This window comes from Bos indicus x Bos taurus, chromosome 14 (assembly GCF_003369695.1).
Source record: "Bos indicus x Bos taurus breed Angus x Brahman F1 hybrid chromosome 14, Bos_hybrid_MaternalHap_v2.0, whole genome shotgun sequence".
Lineage (NCBI taxonomy): Eukaryota > Metazoa > Chordata > Mammalia > Artiodactyla > Bovidae > Bos > Bos indicus x Bos taurus.
In genome coordinates this window covers 31,829,239-31,845,985 of record NC_040089.1, presented here as the reverse complement: position 1 = coordinate 31,845,985, position 16,747 = coordinate 31,829,239, and the positions used below count along the sequence as shown (strand labels likewise).

The 16,747-nt window shown below is 39.2% G+C and overlaps 1 protein-coding gene across 2 annotated transcripts in view; it reads left to right on the top strand.

Moving 5' to 3' along the window:
* Positions 1 to 16,747, top strand: part of CPA6 (carboxypeptidase A6) — a 296,227-nt gene that overhangs the window by 275,705 nt on the left and 3,775 nt on the right. For both annotated transcript variants that reach the window (XM_027561131.1, XM_027561130.1), the window contains 2 exons: positions 12,125 to 12,327; positions 16,466 to 16,550. In XM_027561131.1, coding sequence (XP_027416932.1) covers positions 12,125 to 12,327; positions 16,466 to 16,550 — 288 coding nt within the window. The remainder of the gene's footprint in view (positions 1 to 12,124; positions 12,328 to 16,465; positions 16,551 to 16,747) is intronic.

Genomic DNA, 16,747 nt, shown 5'->3' with positions numbered 1-16,747 from the left:
AACAAACAAACCCTGGAACTGAAGATTAACTGTACTTAAAACAATCATCATGACGCTGGTCAGACCACTGATGACCAATTTCAAAATGCTTGTCAGAGATGACTGTGCTGTTTCTGCATGTAACCAAGCCTCCTCCCTCTGTCTATAAAAACTCTTGCCCACTGGTTGGGGGTGAACAGAGTCAGCCTTTGGACAGGCATCTGCCTTCTCCCTCACTCCCCCAGCCTCCAAAGTGGAAAGTTTGTTGGCATCGAAAATACAGCAAACTTTGTACCAACCTGGCCTCTTTATTGGCTTTTGAGCAGTGAGCAGCCAGACCCCACTTTCAGTTACATCACAGCAGCACATAAGAATCACTAATTCGGTCCCTAATCCACCCAGGACCAGTGAAGCCAGAGCAGTGACACGCCTGTTCACTGAGCTCATTAGGACAGCTCTGACCAAGCCCGGTCTTGTGATTTTCAGCCCATTGCTGCTTCTAGTATCAGTTCCTTCTCCATTTCTTCTCTAAAGACTACCTTCCACCTCATTTTACCATCCACAAGGACTAAGGTTCATAGAAACAACAGAATTTATTTTTTGTCTTTTTTTTTTTTTTTCCAGTAAAGTAGTATCTTTTCAAGTTTCATCCGTCTTGAGTCCCTTGAGTTTCTTCGCTATTACAGCCTCACTGGGCCTTCCCTGGTCTCCCGCGCTCTCTCCCCTCCCCCTGTGCTCCTATGCACTCAGCCTGCACCACGCATTTTATGACTGTTATATCCTACGTTGTCTTCTCCTCTCGTTTCCTTATATGTGCACACACTGTCTTCTGCCTAGATTTACGAGGTCCTTGTAGAGTTTTGCATCTCAGTCCTCAGAAATGAAAGAGGTGATCTATGGTGTGGAAGTTAAACTGCTGAAGCATTCAGAACAGAGATGTCTGCTGCTTTTTTGACGAGACTACCATCTCCCCACTCTGCACTGCAGAGATCCTGTTATATATTCTGCAGTTGTTCTGCATGTAAAGATGGGAAAGAGACTGTTGTTTCAGCTTCAGAAATAATATATTGGCTCCCATAAACTGAGAGAAAACTAATAACCTGTACATTCTCATGCTCCTAAAACCTAGAGTGATGGCTTAGATGATTCTTGTTCCTCTCCCTCAGAAGCCTGTTTTATCATTGTTTCCTGGCTATGGAATTCTTTTATGGTGTTGTTTCTTTGAAATGTGTCCTGGTACTTTAGCTTTCTGCTATCTTGATCTTCTGGAGTACAGCAGCTATTTCTGATCAGAATCTGTGTAATTGAGGCTAGGTTTGGACAGGACTCTTCAAATTGTATATCCAACATGGTTACTTAAAATCCGCCGGGGACTTTCTGTTCAATAATATTTGTGAGCTGTTTCTTCACATTTTAGTAAAGCCTGGATAGTGCCCCAAAAGGCTATAAATAAAATTAGATTGTTTTAGTGGTTTTCTTTGCACCTGAATTAATTTATTTCCATCTTAGAGGCCCCACTATTCAGGATTCTGATTTTATTTTTAAAGACAAATGAGTAAGGCAAAAAATTAGAGATACACTGGCAGAAAGCATTCTCAATGTGATATCCCATTTTGCTGCTGAATCAATATGTAATCTGTGGTAAATAACCTTGGCAGGATGCCAATCAATAAAATTAAACCATAAAGTGCTATAGAATACTCCAGTGTCTAATGTGTTTCTCAGGCAAACAGCATTAAATTGAGGGATAATCCTTCTCCATATTATACCATTTAGCTTATATATGATAATTATGAAATAAAATGCTTTTGAGTTTATTTTGCACCCAACATTGGTCAAGCACTCTGCTTTGCCTAATCGAGTAGGGAAATGGGTTTGCATACATTTTAACATAGGCACTAAGTTTTATGACAAATGCAGATAAAGGGTGTTACAGGCATACAAAGTACAGGCACCTAACCCATCCTGGGGGCCACTGGAAAAGATGCCAAGAAGAAGTGGTATCTGAAGAACAAGTAAAATCAGACTGGGAAGAACAGAGATGCATCAGACAAGGGAACAGCACGTACAAAGTCATGAGACAAAGGTGTGTGGAATATCAGGAAAATGACCAATAGTGTAGTGAAGAGTGTAGTGTATTAAAAGTAGAAGTAGAATGTTTAAGACAGACTGGTAGAACCTAAAATTTCAAGCAAACCAACAGAACAGATCATGAAGGGCCTTATCCCATAGGTATCTGGTCAGAAGGAGAAAGCATAACCCTCTGACATTCTGAATTCCAAAAAAGGGGGAACTATGTAACCTTGAAACTATTATAGAACTACAGAAGGTCCATGACATCATCTGGTAAATGGTTAAATACCAATCACAGTGCTCTCTGTATAGCAACAGGATACAAATCACCAATTGGGTTTTGGTTTTTTTATTTTTGGCCATGCCTCTCAGCATATGGGATCTTAGTTCCCCTTCCAGGGGTTGAACCCATTCCCCCTGCAGTGGAAGTGCTGAGTCTTAACCACAGGACTCCCAGGCAAGTCCCATAAATTCATTTTTTTTTTAAGACAGAAAAACACACAACAAGATGGACTGTAATGCCTTTCTCTACTGTTTTCAGACACTTGACCACACTACCTCTATGGCCTTTAAGCCGTAGTAAAGCCCTCCCAGGTGGTGCTAGTGGTAAAGAACCCACCTGCCAATGCAGGAGATGTAAGAGACGCAGGTTCCATCCCTGGGTCAGGAAGATCCCCTGGAGGAGGGCATGGCAAGCCACTCCAGTATTCTTGCCTGGAGAATCGCATGGACAGAGGAGCCTGGCGGGCTATGGTCCATGGGGGTGCACAGAGTCAGACACGACTGAAGTGACTTAGCACCCACTCAAAGACTTTAGAACTTTATCTAGAAGGCAGCCACTGAAGGGCTTTTAAGCAGCAGAGCAATAAGATCAGTTTTACGTTTTTAGAAGATTACAATGACATTGTTGAGAAGGATGAACTCAAGGCAAGCCAGACTGAAGGCAACGAACTATTGTGGTAATGCAGGGGAATAATGCTGAGGGTCTGCACTTTGCTCGTAGGAGTCACATAGAGGTGGAACAGATGGGATCGACTGAATTTCCTCTCCAACAGGATGGAGGGATTAGGGAGAGGGCAACTTTCAGGGTCTCTCCATCTAAGTTTCTGACTTGAGCCACTTGATGAATGAGGGAAATATAGGCTAAGAAACATTGCACGAGGTCACTTTGGTGGGTAGGAAAGACAGAGATGATTTCATCCAAGGACAGCTTGAGCTTCCAGTGCCTCTGAGACAAGCCGGTGGAGACATGCAGAAAGCTTGAGATAGAGATTCAAGACATTGACTTGAACTAGATATTTCCTACTCAAGAATATTGCTCCAGGAATTTTTCCATCTCTATTGTTTTGTTGTCTGTTTGTCTGGTTTGCTGGTGTGTTTGTTTGGTTCTCTACTGGGCTTTCCCCCATCAGCATGAAAGCATGCCATTATTCCTCTCATCTGAAAAAATCCTGTCTCCCCTTCTTCCACCAGCTACTGCCCCATGCCTTTGTTCCTTTTTAGCAGAGTCTCATCCTCTCCTAGTCTCTACACATAATATTATACTATATAAAGTCACTGCACAATGTATTATACTCTAATCAAATCCCACATTGCTAAATACAATGGTCACGTCTTGATCTCACCTTACTTAGTTTCTAAGCTGCTTTGACCACGTGAATCATGCTTTATTTTTCAAAACATTTAGCTTCACTTGACCTCCATAATATAAAACTCTCTTCCTAACCCACTGGTTTCCTCGTCATTTTTTTCACTCTAATTTTTTGGGGTAAGAGTCGGACACGAATGAGCGACTAAGACAAACACACACATATACCATTTTTCTAGATTCCACATATATGTATTAATATACAGTATTTTTTTGTCTCCTTCTGACTTACTTGCAAAGCAGAAACAGACACACAGACTCTAGTATATGGGTACCAAAGAGGGGGTATGGTTGGGAGATTGGGATCAACATATATATGCTACTGTGTATAAAACAGATAACTAACGAGAACCTACTGTATAGCCCAGGGAACTCGACTCAGTGCTCTGTGGTGACCCAAATGGGAAGGAAACCCAAGGAAGAGGGGATATATGTATACATATAATTGATCCACTTTGCTTCACAGCAGAAATTAACACAATGTTGTGAAGCAACTGTACTCCAATATAAAAATCAAATTAAAAAAAAACCTTCACATGACCTGGTCCCCCGTTGACTGTCTGATCTCATCGATTTCTACCCCACCCTCGACACTTGGCTCCATCCACATTGGCCAGGCACACACCAGGCCTGCTGTGGAGCCATCACATTGGCTGTTACCTCTACCCAAAACACTCTTCCCCAGGTGCAGTGGCTGACTCCCTGTGTTCTTCAAGAATGCTCAACTTCAGCTACTAAGAATAACTCTCAGTGCCATCTTTGTAATCGCAACTCACATCCCCAGAACTCCTGATCTTTCTTTTCCTCTCTGCCTTTTCTCTGTTCCATTTCTACTACACAGTGCAATTACTTAGTCACTGTGTTGTTCTCCCCATCACTGTCACTGCCACCGTTAAAATGTAAATTCTATTTGGCAGAAAACTTGATTTTGTTCACTGACCCATCCTAGTTTGAGGTGCATAGAACTAAATGAATGAAACTATCAATACATAAGCAGGAGCTGAAGAAGACATAGTCATTGAAGAGAGATTATTGGAGAAAATGGACTAAGGGCAGAACACCTGGGTACTTCTCTTTCAAGGACTAAAAGAGGAAGACAAACCCATAAAGAGGGCTGAGAAGGAAATAATATAGTTGTTGGAAGAAAAATATAAGAGGAGAATGTCAGGGAGAAGGGGAGGGAGGTTCAGCAGGGAGGGGATATATGTACACGCATAGCTGGCGCATGCTGTTGTATAGCAGAAACTAACACAACATTGTAAAGCAATTATACTCCAATAAAGATAATAATAAATGGAAAAAAATAGTAGAGATGGGAAAAAGGAGGAGAGTGTATCAGAAGCCAAGGGAGGAAAATATTTCAAGCTCTGTGAGAAGCCAGGTAAGGCTTCTGGTCTCCTGAAGGATCACCTGGTCCTTCTTAAGCCATGGACCGTTTTCCTGCTTCGCTGGCCAGCCTATACCTTTTCTGGCCCTGTCCATCCTCCACACCCCTCTGCTCTCTCTGCACGTTCCTTGAGGAAATAGTTCTTGATGGAAATGTGGCATAAAATGGAGAGTGAGGTGACCAAGCAATACAGAATACACAGTTTTATAAGAAATTAACATTTGTGTATAGAATAACAGTCGCAAATATTCAAACAATAAAGTCTGAGGCTAAAGGAAAAAAAAATGCCTTCCTGTTGTAAACACTCCCCTCCAGTTACGAATATCTCTCCATCCATCCTCTGAAAGAAACGTATCAGCACACTGTCACAGCTTTTATGCAGTCTAAGAGGAAACTTAATGGCCCTTTTTGGCTATGACCTGTTAAAAGCTCACTCATGAAACTATCACTCAGGATAGCTTGTGTTAGGGGCAAGGGAGGATTTGCATCTACATGCGTAAATAATTGGGGATCATCACCATAGAGAAGAAGTTTTGAAGTATCCCATTTCCTTGCTAAACATTTATTAAGGTATAATCTTGGGAATGGAGAAGGCAATGGCACCCCACTCCAGTACTCTTGCCTGGAAAATCCCATGGATGGAGGAGCCTAGAAGGCTGCAGTCCATGGGGTCGCTGAGGGTCAGACACGACTGAGCGACTTCACTTTCACTTTTCACTTTCATGCACTGGAGAAGGAAATGGCAACCCACTCCAGTGTTCTTGCCTGGAGAATCCCAGGGACAGGGGAGCCTGGTGGGCTGTCGTCTATGGGGTCACACAGAGTCGGACATGACTGAAGTGACTTAGCAATAGCAATCTTGGGAAAGCTCAGAATTTCAGATTTGAAATTATTCAAGAAATGCTTAGGTAATAGAGTGTTTTCATAGGCCAACAGGCTTCTTGAAGGTAGTTTGGTGGTGGTGGTGGTGGTGGTGGTGTTGCCCTGGTGAGTCCTCAGCCTTCCATGGAGATGAACTGTTGTTGTCTAAGCAAAAACCTGGATTCAATGAAATAGTCCAAGATATAAGCACCCCCCATGAGGAGGGTCAGCTCAGCTTATTCATTCAACAACAATTAGAGTGGAGCAAAGGTGTCCACTTTGCTAAGTACTGGGAATAATAAGGCATGACTTCTGTCCTAGAGGAGTTCACCCTCTACAGAAGTGGTAGAGTCTATAAAAATAAATAACTACAGTACAACATTCATGCTACTGAATTTACAGCCAGACATAGTCATCTGTAGAATTATTCTATATTCCAAACCCTGCTGTTCTTCCCATCCTGTGTTAGATCTGTAGCACCTATGTTAGTAAGCGATGTTACAAAAACCTCAGATATACCCAGAGAAGATTTAGTGAAGATGTGGGAAAGCAAGTGCTTCAGGTCAAGAATAGTGTCTCCCTGTGGCCACATAGCCAGGGACACAAGACTCTCACCATTCTCATCTCAATCTAGCCATAAATGCTCCCCATTCCAGAAAGGAATAATAGCACTGGCTCTGTCTTCAGTACAATGTATTTATCCCTCTTGCTACTCAGAAGAATTTTATTTCTTGAAAAAGAAAATCATTGTTTGGTTTTTCTTACCTTATAAAGGATAGAAGACGGCAATCCTTACCCACTATTAGCTGAAAAACAAGTAGATCTCTAGCTTCTACAGATTCAGGAATGGCTTAGAAATACTTCACAATCTATAGAAAGAATGGAAAATGAGAATACTAAAGAATTATGGGCCTTCTTTCTTGACAGTTTGAACAAAGCCAGTAATTTATCTTTAGCAACTTAGAATGTTATTTAGAAGAGGGTCTGATTTTCTAAAGAAATGTCAGTTGAGCTGTCACTCATTATCCCAATTATGATATTATCTAAGGATACAGTTATCAGAAAACACTATTTATATATGTAAATAACATATATATTTAATATAAAATTTGTTTAATGGGCCACAATTTTTTTTATTTTGACAGCACAGAAGGCTGTCAAATGAAGTTTAAACAGATGGTTTGGACAACTAATTCCTAGTTAGATCTGATGGATCTGGTAGAGGACAGGAAGGGGGAGAATGGGAGGAGTTCTCATGGTATCATGAAGTGACTGCTACCACCACACTCTTAGAGGACCATTTGGAAAATAGCTACCAATGGTAGCCACTAGGGAAAACAGTATGGTTTCTCAAAAAACTAAAAACAGTATTACCATATGACCCAGCAATTTCACTCCTGGGTACATATCAAAAACAAAAAACACTTATTCAAGAAGGAATGCACTCCAATGTTCAGAGCAGCATTATTTATAACTGCCAAAATATGGAAGCAATGTAAGTGTCCATCAACAGATGAATGGATGAAGATGTGATACACATATGCATTGGAATACTGCTCAGTCATAAAAATAATGAAATTTTGCCATTTTCAGTAACATGCGTGGACTTAGAGGACATTATGCTACGTTAAATAAGTCATACAGAAGTAGGAAGATTGAATGATACCACTTATACGTGTAAAATAAAAATACAACAAATTAATGAATATAACAAAAACAGAAGCAGACTCATAGAGAACAAGCATAGTTACTAGGAGGAGGGTGGAGGGGCAGTTATGGGATGAGGGAATGGAAGGTACAAACCATTAGGTGTAAGATAAATTCAGGGATATACTGTACAACATGGGGAATATGGCAATATTTAATAATAACTGTAAATGAAAGGTAACCATTAAAATTGTGTAAACATTTTTAAAAAGAAATAGTTACCAATTCATAGTAATAATAACAATAAAGAAGATATACTGAAGAAAAGAGTGATAAAATATTGATGATGAACATAAAACACCATCTGAGCAAATGGAATGGTGTAACATGTCCTTGGATTGGGTGACTCAGTATTATAATATCCTCAAAAAATCAGTATAAATTTAGTGCAATTCCAATTAGAGTCTCAACAGGGTTTTTCATTTATGTTTTGGGGGACTGATAAAATGATCATTAAATCTATATGGAAAGCAAATAGACCCTAAAAAACACTGAAAAAAAGAATAACAGTAAGGGAACTTGTCTGATATCAGCACATATCTTAATGCTGCTATAGACTAATAGGGTGACAATATGGAAAGAGACTAATAGAACAGCAGAACAGAGAACCCAGGAATAGATGAACAAATGCAAGAGATTTTAATATATGACCAAGGTGGTGTTTCAATTCAGTGGGAAAATGGTAGAATATTTAATAAATTATGCTGAATGAATTATCTATCAATATAGAAAAACTGAAGACAAAGCTGTATGTTACATATGTATAAAAATAAATCCAAAAGGATTAAAGACTTAGATGGAAAAACGATAAAATAAAATGCTAACATTCTTGAGGTTTCCCTGGTAGCTCAGTGGCAAAGAATCCATCTGCTAATGCAGGAGACATAGGCTTGATCCCTGACACGGGAAAATCCCACATGCTCTTGAGCAACTAAGCGCATGCACCGCCTCTATTGCGCCTGTGCTCCAGAGCCCGGGAGCTGCAACTACTGAGCACACGCGCCATACTACTGAAGCCCACACGCCGAGAGCCCGTGCTCTGCAACAGGAGAAGCCACAGCAGTGAAACCTGCGCACTGCAACTAGGGAGCAGCCTCTGCGCACTGCAACTACAGAAAAGCTTACGCAGCACCAAAGACCCAGCACAGCCAAAAATAATTTTTTTTTAATGACAACATTCTTAGAAGAAAACCTATAAACAAGCTATAATCCCTCAGAATAGGAAAAAATTCTTAACCAAGACAGGAAACCCAAAAGCTATTGAAAAAGACATAGTAATTATATAAAATTTAAGATGTCTAAAATTATAAAAAGCTATCATAAACAATTGGAAAATATAAATATGAGGATAAAATGCAGTGCAGATGACAAACATCTATACAGAGCTCTTTTATACATGAGTAGGGCTTCCCTTGTGGCTCATTCCCCCACTGCCAATGCAGGAGACACAGGTTTGCTCCCTGGGTCGGGAAGATCCCCTGGAGAAGGGAATGGCCACACACTCCAATATTCTTGCCTGGGAAATCCCATGGACAGGGGAACCTGGGGGGCTACGGTCCATGGGGTTGCAAGAGTTGGAGATAACTTTAGCAACTAAACCAACCAACCAAAAAAAGATAAACAGCCCAACAATAATATGAGCTAAAGACAAGATTAACCAATTCAGAGGCATGTCCAATCCAATTTCAACCTATAAATCAATGTTCAAACATACTTGCAGTAAGGAAGGCAAATTAAATTTTGCCATCAAAGGCAAAAACCAAAAGGTGATGCACTTTCAGGGTACTGTTGGCAGAGAAGAGATAGTGCTCTTGACCATTGCTTGTGAAAATATCAACAATAACAATCTTAGTAAGCAATCTGACAAAACTGATGATAACTAAAATCTTTTTAAAACTTTAAAATTATGTAATACATGAAATTTAAAAACTGTAAGTGAAAAAAGTACACATATAAAATGAAAAAATAACCAATGAAAATATGCCAATAACTATGACATCTTTATTTCACTCTTGCATTTCAATGAATTCAGCTGTAAGTCTAGACTCAAATTTCCTGTTTCAAAAAAACTTTGCAAATATTATTCTAGTTTTGCTGTTTAAAATGTCAGATGAGCTGAGCCCTGAAGAACTGATGGTTTCAAATAATGGTGGTGGTGAAGACTCTTGAGAGTCCCTTGGACTACAAGGAGATTAATCAATCCTAAAGGAAACCAACCATGAATATTTACTGGAAGGCCTGATGCTGAAGCTCCAATACTTTGGCCACCTGATGTGAACAGCTGACTCATTGGAAAATACCATGATGCTGGGAAAGACTGAGGGCAGGAGGAACAGGGGACGACAGAGGATGAGATTGTTGGATGGCATCACTAACTCAGTGGACATGAGTTAGTGAATTTAAGCAAACTCTGGGAGATAGTGAAGGACAGGGAAGCCTGGCATGCTGCAGTCCATGGGATCGAAAAGAATTGGAACACAACTTAGTGACTGAACAAGTACTGCTATTTAAAATGTCAGATGTGAATCTAATTTCATTCCTCTATAGATGGTCTGCTGCTTTCTCTCTGGAATTGATTCCTTGCTCCTAAATTTCACTTTACTGTATCATGTTGATATTTTCCCTTTTCTCTCTCATGTTGGTACACAATAAGACCATTTAACCTTTAATCGTGGCAAAATTTCAGTTAGCAATTCCTCAAATGTTTAACTTGATTTTTTTTCATTTAGAAGACCTACTAATCAGATGTTGGCGATGATTCTACTTTTCATGTCCTTTAACATTTTTTTCATTTTTACAATTATTTGTTCCCTTCTCAATGCCTCTGGGAATGTTTCAAAATCCACTCCATCTCATCAATTCACACATTGATTGCATTCATGCAACCTATGAGTTAAGTTTTTTCCATTATATCTTATTGGTTCTTTTTTATAACTTCTTGCCCCTGTCTAATGTTTCCAGTGCCCTCCCATATGCCGTTGAGAATATTTATTATGGTTGTTGTGAGCTCTTGTTTCTCTAGCTCATTACTTCTGTTCCCTCTGGAAGTAGTTGCTCAGTTTGTGATCTCTCCTTTACATCAGTGTTGCTCAAAGGTCTAGTTTTTTCTGTTCCTTTTGGAGCATTAGCTATAGTTTTTATATTAAGTTCTGAGTTCCAACTATATCCCAGTTGCTTTCGAGGCTTTGAGTCCAAAATTAGACTCAAAGGAAGAAAACCACAATTGCTTTAAGTTCCCTATCCTGACTCTGCTTAGGCATAAATGAGACATAATGTCCTCAAGAATTAGCCTGGTCTTAGTTTTTTCATTTTCAGTAGTGCTATACTAGGTCATAGACCTACCAACCATTTTCCATTTGTTTATGGAAAGAGTTACAGTGTTCCAGGTATAGGAGAGATAGCAAGGACTCAGAATGGCAAATCACTATGGAAAATGCCATTATTTCCAAAATTTCTTGGAACCTTAATCCTCTGTGATTATTACTGTAAATCTTATTTTCCTCCCTCTCCTTCATGGACTTGCATAATCTTTTAATTTCAAAAATATTAAAATTTACTTTTGAGGATTTCTTAACTGAACTGACCCTGAAGATAACTAGAGAGCTCTCTTGGGTTTTATTAAACCAGTTTGACTATAGCTGATCTAAAAATATAACAGAAATTGGCATGTTCTGTGGAATTATTTCTGTTTTGCCTCCCTGTTCTTAATATATCAATATTTGTATCTTACCAGACATCTATACAGATGTCTAGCCTTTTCTTTTTTTTTAAGTTAGTGTCATACTTTATTTTTTTTTTTTTGCTATCATTTATAAACCCTTTTGTTTAGCCTTTTCTTTTGATCTGACATTTACTTATTCAACAACTGTTTGTTGAACACTTGCATATTATTGTTCTAGTTGTCAGGTGCCCAAAAAGAAAGACACAGTCCCTGCCTTCACAGAGCATTAGAGTCTAACAAAGAATCCAGATTGAATGCGGGTTCTGTTATAGCAGGGATTTCTTCCTATGTTGTTTTCCAGTATATCTCAGGTACCCAGGTCAGTGTAAATATTGACTGCATATTAAATGAGTAAACTATTGACCCTTATGACAAGTGGGTTGAGTGTTATGGTGGGAAAGTGCAAGTGTCATGGAGTATATAAACAAGAGGCCTTACCTGCTCTCGGGGGATCATACAGAATTAGTTCTCCAACTGTTGGAGCCCTCCCTTTAGGGTGTTTTATGCAGGCTTAGCTAAACAAGCAGCATCCAGTTCCTATTCAGGCTGCCCGGCCATTATATACATGGAGGCCTGAGCCACCTTGGATTTTTCAGTATTAATTTCAGTAAATGACAAGTTAAACGAACTGCTTAATAATATCACGTGTTTACAGAAACAACAGAAGAATCAGTTTAACAATGCCTATTTGCGTTTCTTGCTTCTTGCCTGCCCGTGCCTACACCCCATTTTCTTTTCTAACCTGCAGATGAAGGAGCTTCCATGCATCCTTGTGATGATACATACTGTGGACCTTTCCCAGAATCTGAGCCGGAAGTGAAAGCTGTAGCTAACTTCCTCCGAAAACACAGGAAGCACATCACAGCTTACCTATCTTTTCACGCATATGCTCAGATGTTGCTGTATCCATATTCTTACAAGTATGCAACAATCCCCAATTTTAGCTGTGTGGTAAGTACTTGAAGCTGAATATGTGTGTTGGGCTTCATGCTTTTCTAATGCTAAGATGGTCCTATGTAATGATGCAACAAGCATTGTGTATATATATATACACACACTATACTGTATATACTATACTATACTATATATATATACTATATAGTTATATAGTATAACGTATAGTATAGTTATATAGTATATGTATAACTATAGTTATACATATATATAGTTATATAGATATAGTACATATATAGTATATATATATATATACAGTAACTATTATATATATATACTATATACTATACTATATATATAACTATATAGTATATATAGCCACATATATATAACATATACATTAAGAAAGATCTTAATCATATACAGTAACTATTATTATCCTCATTTTACAGATGAGGAAACTGAAACCTAAACATACTAAATAATTAAAATAAGAACACACCGCTACTCATTGTCATACCCAGGATTCACTCCAAATCTAGCTCCAATGTTGTTGCTTTTAACCACTGTGCTACACTGCTTCTCAAATGCTATCATTTGAAACTATTTACTTTCTTACCACATGTTATTTAGAAAATGTCAGGATAGATTTGATTGTTTTACAGCTTCGGTCGCATATGCAGGAGTGTAATTAACTTTATTGAGTAAATAATTGTTCATAAATTATGGTCTGACTCTCATTAATTAAAAGCAAGTTTTAATTTATAAGTGCTGTTCGCTTAATGCTACTAAGTCTCTGGGCATGTATCTGACAAGTTGGTGCTTAGAATGAACAGCTTTTCAAGTGTGAGATTACTTGAAAGTGAAAGAGCAGAGTTCCTTCCTCTCCTCATCTCAGAAACCCAACAAGCTATCCACTACAGGAATTAATTCCTTGTAAATGAGTCTGGTTCCGAGCCTATAGTATCTAGAGGCCAATGAAGTTCAAAGCCAGGCCAAGCTAATAGATAGTGTTACAAGTAAGGAACAAGGAGGGAGAAGGGATTGGGAGGGGGCATAGGCAGGCTTTGGGTTGCTGTTGATGTTCTGTTCTTTGTCTGGATGCTGGTTACTGGATGAGTGTGTGCAACTTGTGATCCTTCATCAAGCTATAAATTTAATTTGTATACACTTCTGTAAGTATGTTACACTTAAAAGTTTTTTTCATAAAAGCATCCCCTTTCTTCCTATACCTCAATCTCCAAATCCTGCATCTGTTGCTTGGGGTTGCAGGAATCCCTGATCTAGATATCCAGGACCTAGGAGGAATGAGGAACATGAGGTGGTCAGAAGGTGGTCTGGGGAAGGCTTGTTTCCTATCCAAAAGAGGAACTCTGTTCTTAGCATTTTGTGCAAGAATTCTGAGCAAATTCTCTCTCTTGAGAAATACTGTAAAGGTGGGAGTGATGCTAGATGGTGCTATTCTTCAGCTCCTCAGTGGATCAAAGACACTTTTCATTTTCGGTGTTAGTGACCTGGCAGCCTAACACCTTGTACTGCAATATTTCTATAGGCAATTGTTCATCCCTTTCTAAATTGGGCACAGCGTCTGTTTGTATCCTCACGACTGATTATATAGAATATGCAATGTATTCAAACTATCACATGAGGATGGTCTCCATATTTTGAATTTATTTTCCCACCAGCAGTTAAATTACTTTCTTTTTGTCTTGGATTAGAGGATATGGTATGAAAATTGGATCGGTGGTTCACAGCCAGTGATGAACTCTCCTCCCAAGGGACACTGGACAATGTTAGGGACATTTTTTGATTGCCACCACAGGGGTGGAAGATGTTACTGGCATCTAGTGGGTAGAGGCCAAGGATGCTATGAAATATCCTACATTACACAGGACAGTCTTCCACAGCAAAGAGCAATTCAGTCCAAACTGTCAGCAGTAACCCTATTGAGAAATCCTGTTCGTGGGTTGCAGATAAGCTAAATCGCTAAAACCAAGATTACAGTTCTCAAAAACTAGATAGTCTGTGAATGTTAACCAGAAACCATTCAATTCTGTTCAACTTGTTCAAAAGCATTCCATCAATATGTAGGAGTCTGTGGTTCTGCTAACGTATTTAGGTCATGAAGATCTTTTTTTTTTTAACTTTTAAAAAATGATTATTATTTTTGGCCATGCTATGCCACAGCATGTGGCATATGAGATCTTAGTTCCTTAACTGGGGTTGGAACCTGTACCCTCTGCACTGGGAGCATGGAGTCTTAACCACCAGGTTGCCAGAGAAGTCCCCAAACTTGCTTTAAATATAAAAATATTTAAAGAACAAATATACTCCTTACTTAGCTGAGATCCAATAAAGGAGGCCTGGGTCCTTCTGAACAACTGGGGGGAAAAAAGCAATGGAGAAAGGAAGAATCACTTAAACTCATCTAAATAGATGCCACCCTGGAAAATAATTCTTAGAAAATTTGATGAAGTTTCTACTCTGTGGAAGGAATATGCCTAAACCTCTTATCAACATACACCCCAGTCGCAGAAGTCCAGTGATCACAAAAGGCTAAAACTATGTTTTGTGAAAACAGGCAGAGTGGTTATCTTTTTTTTTTTTTTTTCTCAATAGTTTTTTTTCCCCCCTTGGGTTTAGTCATCTGAAATAATAAGGGAAAAAGGTCTGCTCATATCAGAATGCAGTAATCTTCTAAATGTAGAAATATCTGCCCTTGCCATGGACTATTGCTGAGGCCATTGGAGAAAATGCTAAGTCTTTGCACATTCTCCATAAAGATACCTCATTATGGTGTTTACATTCCTATTCTGTTGGCTCCCACGCACAGAATGTCATCATCAGGGAGATCAATAATAAATGTTTGTCAGGTCCTACTGCCTGGTCCCTAAATAGCCCTGTGTAGCGTTTGCTGCAAATGCTGCTCTCTGCATCCCAGAGGTAAGCGAGAACAGCAGGCTGAAGCCGGGCCCAACATACAACACCGCATTGCCCAGAGTGCTTCAGTGTGCTGCATTCAATTATTCACAGGCAAGTGGAAATGGGAGAGTCATATACCAGTCTCAGCATACTTCTTTTCCCCTCAGTGGTCACTCAATATGTCTCTAACTCCTTGTTGAAACTAGTCCTTTCACACCATTTGAAAATATTTTCACAGGGTAGTCTTTATCATTTGAGTTCATCTTAGGCTATTCACCTTTAGGTATTTTGATGGCATTTATTTTTCCTGCTTTTTGGCATAGGTAGGAAGTTCCACCTTAGAATTTCTATATCTTAGCCACACCTGGCTGAGCTCTGCCAGAGGAGTGTGTAACCTTAGAAGTCAGGAAGCATTCTGAAAGTGTTTCCATTCCCACGAAGGATAAACACACAGAACAAGAGGAGTCACTGAATTAAAGGGTTTGGGAACTGATTCAAATGGGTTTTAACTACCTTGAACCTAGCCACTGAAGTATGTACTTAAGGACTGATAAGATTATCTTGATGCTCTTGCAGATCTATGCTTATTCAACATACATGCAAGAAATAGTGATTAAGGGGACTTCCCTCATGGCCCAGCGACAAAGACTCCATGCTTTCCCTGCAGGGGGCGCAGGTTCCATCCCTGGTCAGGAAACTAAGATCTCTCATGCTGTGTGCCTAAAAAACAAAAATTTTAATTAAAATAATCTATTTTTTTAATTTCTCTTAAAAACAGTGATTAAGCATCTGTTATATACAACCATGTTGCTAAATGGTGTGTATGTAGCTATGAGTAAGACTGACATGAGCTATGCCCTGTCGAGCATTTTGTAATTTATAGAAATGCTGTCTCTGAACTAGTTTGAAATAAAGAGGGCAGAACACTAAATCAGTCTTGGAAGATGTCTTTATTTCAACCCAACCATTCTGTGCAGTGTAACCCCAGTCTGACCACTGAACCTTGATGAGCCTTCCTTTCCTTGTCTATATATGGAAATATTACTGATCACTGGCTCACTGTAGAAATTAAGGGAAATAGTGTGCTCTAAAACATATTGCAAAATGCAATATGCAACAAAGAATAACAATATTACTATTACATACAGCTATTCATCAGTGTGCCCAGAGTTCTCTAAATTGAGTACTGATAATGCTCAGACAACATGTCGGTGTTTCTAAAGGTTTCAATGCAGTGATGTATGTGATATAATTTCTCCATTTAAATTAATAGGAATCTGCAGCTTATAAGGCTGTGAATGCACTTCGGTCAGTTCATGGGGTACAGTACCGATACGGGCCTGCCTCCAGCACATTGTGTAAGTTTCCTTTGGATGCTGTGTTGGAATCATCTCTTGAACCAATATCCTGTGTAATGACTTCCCTTTAAAAAAAAGAGAGAGAGAAAATACGTTCCCCACTCCCCAAAATGAAATTTTTGACTACCAAATTAGCCAAGGAAGACAGAAGTTTATGTCTGACTAGTTTTACGCTGCTTGATAGAAATGACTGTCCC